This window comes from Cyprinus carpio, chromosome A7, assembly GCF_018340385.1.
Source record: "Cyprinus carpio isolate SPL01 chromosome A7, ASM1834038v1, whole genome shotgun sequence".
Taxonomy (NCBI): Eukaryota; Metazoa; Chordata; class Actinopteri; order Cypriniformes; family Cyprinidae; genus Cyprinus; species Cyprinus carpio.
In genome coordinates, this window is record NC_056578.1 from 6,023,428 (window position 1) to 6,027,050 (window position 3,623).

Genomic DNA, 3,623 nt, shown 5'->3' on the forward strand with positions numbered 1-3,623 from the left:
AACTTATTACTTGTTATAAACCAAAGGAGCATTTTCAACAACAACAACAAAAACAAATTAATAAACATGAACATCTTCAGCTATGTGTGTGTGTGTGTGTGTGTGTGTGTGTGTGTGTGTGTGTGTGTGTGTGTGCGCGTGTGTGTGCGCGTGTGTGTGTGCTTGCCTTAGGCCATATAATATATAACATATTCAGGAGAGTACCAGTCAAATCAAAATCCCCCAGGGGATTACCAACACAGTTTTAGTGCAGAATTGTATTCAAGTATGGGATAGCAGGACCCTAACCTGAACTGGCTCTGCATCTAATCCTCATACTGTACATTCTCAGTATTCTTTTCTGTTTTACAGAAGTCCATTGTTGCACTTGAGAAATATAAGTGATGAGAGCATTTTTGATCCTAGGCTTGCTCGATGGGGCCTCATAAGAAGTCCTCCAGCACTAAAAACTCTTTCAAATGGTGCTGAAGATGCAGGGACAGACAGCACTTTAAGAGCAAGAGCATGCAAATGTGGATATTTGTCCTTGTTGTGAGCCCAGAACATAAGGGGGTCCTCCTCTATCAGAGAGCTCTGGATGTGTTCAAAGTATTTCATAACCTGAGTGACAATGCTTGCCTCAGTGGGAGTGCTATGTTTATTTTTTTGAGTTTTATACTTTGCCAGGAGTCGTGGAATCTTGGAATTTGGAGGAGAATGAGGTGGTTCTGCTGTAGGTCCCTCTCTGGCATGGATATTTTCCAGGTCAGCCTTTTCTGCTTCAGCTATCAAGCAGTCTAAAAGAAATAAAACAAAAATACATACCTTATTAATCAACTTGAAAATATAATGTAATGTGAATACAAGTCTTAGTATCAGTACTAGTAGTACCAACAGAAGTAGTATTAATAGTAGTAGCAGGAGCAGCAGTTAAAGTAGCTTAACACTTAAACACTTAAAAACTAAAGTTGGCTTTTAATTAATTTTTTATGCTTTTATTCATGAATTAATTTTTTTAATTTGTATTCATTGTCTTATATTTTTTATTCATTTTTCTTACATTGCATTAAAGTTAGTATGTCTGTGAAGCACTTATTTTTGAAAAGTGCTATATAAATAAAATGTATTATATTATTATAGCAGTAATTCATAGTAGTAGTCATAGTAGTAGTAAATACAAGTTCTCACAGGAGGACACACAAACCTGTCAGCGACTTCCGCACCTCCTCCCTTAGTCTCTTTATACAGTGCTGCCACTGGTCCTCACATCCATGTCGACCCAGCTCATTCCAAACCGAGGGTCCAACATTGCAGCTTGTGCATATTTCATGACTAAATGGTGCATCAAAGCTATGGTCCTCAGGCTCTACCATATGAAGTGCAATGAAGATGCTTGAGAACCTTTGTTGGAGTGACTCCCGGAGTGCTCTGATCAATGGCCTGCAGAGGCTCTTTGGCGAATCTATCTGAATTAGATGAGTGTTCAGGTCAAGCACTGTTGGAACAACCATGCTGATTGTGATGATCTTTTCTCCTTCTGTTAATTCAGTTGGTTCAGCAAAAGGTCCAAGAATCAAACAAAGTTCTCTCAACTGAGCCCACTCTCTTGTTGTGATGAGAACATTCTTAAAGTCGGGAGAGCACATTTCTGTCAAGGTGGTGTGATCCAGCTCCGTAATGGCCTGTATTTGCTTGAAGGTGGAATTCCATCGTGTTACAGTGGCCACTGGAATGCTTTTGCCATAGCCAAAGACGGCCTCAAACTTGTCTTTGAAAATTGTGCTGCTATGCAGTAGAGTTGCAAGTTTTGACACTTTGGACATTGCTTGAGAAAGGCACTTCACCTCCTTTAATCCATCGCCCACTACTAGCTGAAGACTGTGAGCAAAACAGGACAGCCGTTGCCGGGAACATAGGGTAAAGTTCCTATCAAATGGTTCACCAACCATGTCCTCCTCATCCTCACTATCATCGGAGTGGTCTTCTGCCATCACAAATTTAAAAGCTTTTTTCATGTTATCTGTGATAATAAATTCTACCTTATCATTTATATTGTATTCTTCCAGTATTTCATCGAATGCCGCTACAATGTTGTCAGCACTGTGACGCCCTTTAAATCTTCTGCAGTCAAGGAGGAAGGACTTCAGAGAGTATTCGTTAGCTGTGGATTTACAAACATGAGCTGTTACTCCTAGGTAAGACCTCAAGGTGCGATCTGACCATATGTCAGCTGTTACAGAGACAAATTTCTGATCAGCCAGACTGGATTTGATACACTCTTTGATTCTGGTCACTAGTTGAGGTATCTGTTTGAAGGCTATGTTTGATCTGGTGATTGGGGTGTACCTCTCATCAATGGTGTGTAGAAAATGTCGGAAATGTTGATTCTCCACTATTGATAGGGGCAGGCAGCACCCAATGATAAGGTCATGGATGATGGCTTGATTGATGGCAAGTTGCCTCGATGAAGATGCACTGTACACTGGAACTTGTGATGTTTGCCGCTGGAATGTATCAATGGTCGGCTGTGAAACCCCCCCCACCCCCTGTCGCTGGCCTGCCCGATACAGCTGCATCCTGGAAAGAAGAAATGCAGTGTCCTCTATAAGTGCTGAAATTTAATAAACTAAAATTTTATAACAGGAGAAATAAAGAACTTTCTTTATAAATCATTATAGAAGACATATCCACTGATTTGCATTTATTTTGCATTTCTAATAGTCCTTCACAATATGAGGAAATTCATAGTCAAAGTTTTTTTTCTTTTTTTTTTTTTTTTTTGCAATGATGATTACTTGTGATAAATAAATGAATAATTAACTGTGCATATTCTATTATTTAATAAAAATACAGTTGTCCATACATTGTTAGTTCATGTTAGTTCACAGTGGATTAATTTTAACAAAAACAACATGTCATTTGAATAATCAATGCATTAGTGAATGCTGAAATTAAAGTTAACTAATATTAATAAATGCTGCAGAAGGAATATTCATTATTAGTTCGTGTGAACTAATATAGTTAACTAATTAACCTCACTGTAAAGGCTAATTATTATGTTCAGGATGCCTTCCAGCTCAACTTTCCTCTCTTTGTGGTGTCTTTGCAGGTGCCTTACGAAATTAGATGTTGTCCCACAGGTTTCTGCAATAGATTTGTTGCAAAATTTGCAGTTGGCCTTGTGTTTCTTCTTCTGTGCGCCGTCGAAGAATTCTCTGTGGTTTGTAAAACCATACTGTATAACGCTGCTGTTTGCTGACATTGTGTCTTTGGTCAAAAAATTTAATGATTGATGCCTTCGCACAACGCGCACACGCAAAACTTGGGATATGACGCATTCACGCGGTTAAGGCAAGAAGGGATATGTTTGGCGCTACTGGGCATGCGCACATAAATACAGCGTAATGTTTGTCACACTGTACAACAATAATTAGTATTTCATTATTGTAAAGGGTAAGTTTAAGGCTGGGGTAGGTGTAGACGTTAATAAAACAAAATCTAGCAGGTAGAAAATTAAATTTGAAACATCTAAACTTTTCCGAACGCAGCAAGTGCACCGCTGGTCATGTGACAAGAATCAACGAATCAGCTTCATCCTTTCCCATAACAAACTTGAAAGCTAAGCCAAGATGTAGAAACAGCTG

The 3,623-nt window shown here is 38.9% G+C and overlaps 1 protein-coding gene across 1 annotated transcript; it reads right to left on the reverse strand.

Annotated features, from left to right (window-relative positions):
- Positions 1–212: 212 nt before the first annotated feature.
- Positions 213–1,992, reverse strand: LOC109079260. Its single transcript, XM_019094438.2, has 2 exons — positions 1,184–1,992; positions 213–776 (listed from the first exon to the last, which is right to left on the reverse strand). The coding sequence occupies exons 1-2, from the start codon at positions 1,968–1,970 to the stop codon at positions 346–348; spliced, it is 1,218 nt and encodes a 405-aa protein (XP_018949983.2). The 5' UTR covers positions 1,971–1,992; the 3' UTR covers positions 213–345.
- Between the last annotated feature and the right edge of the window lie 1,631 nt (positions 1,993–3,623).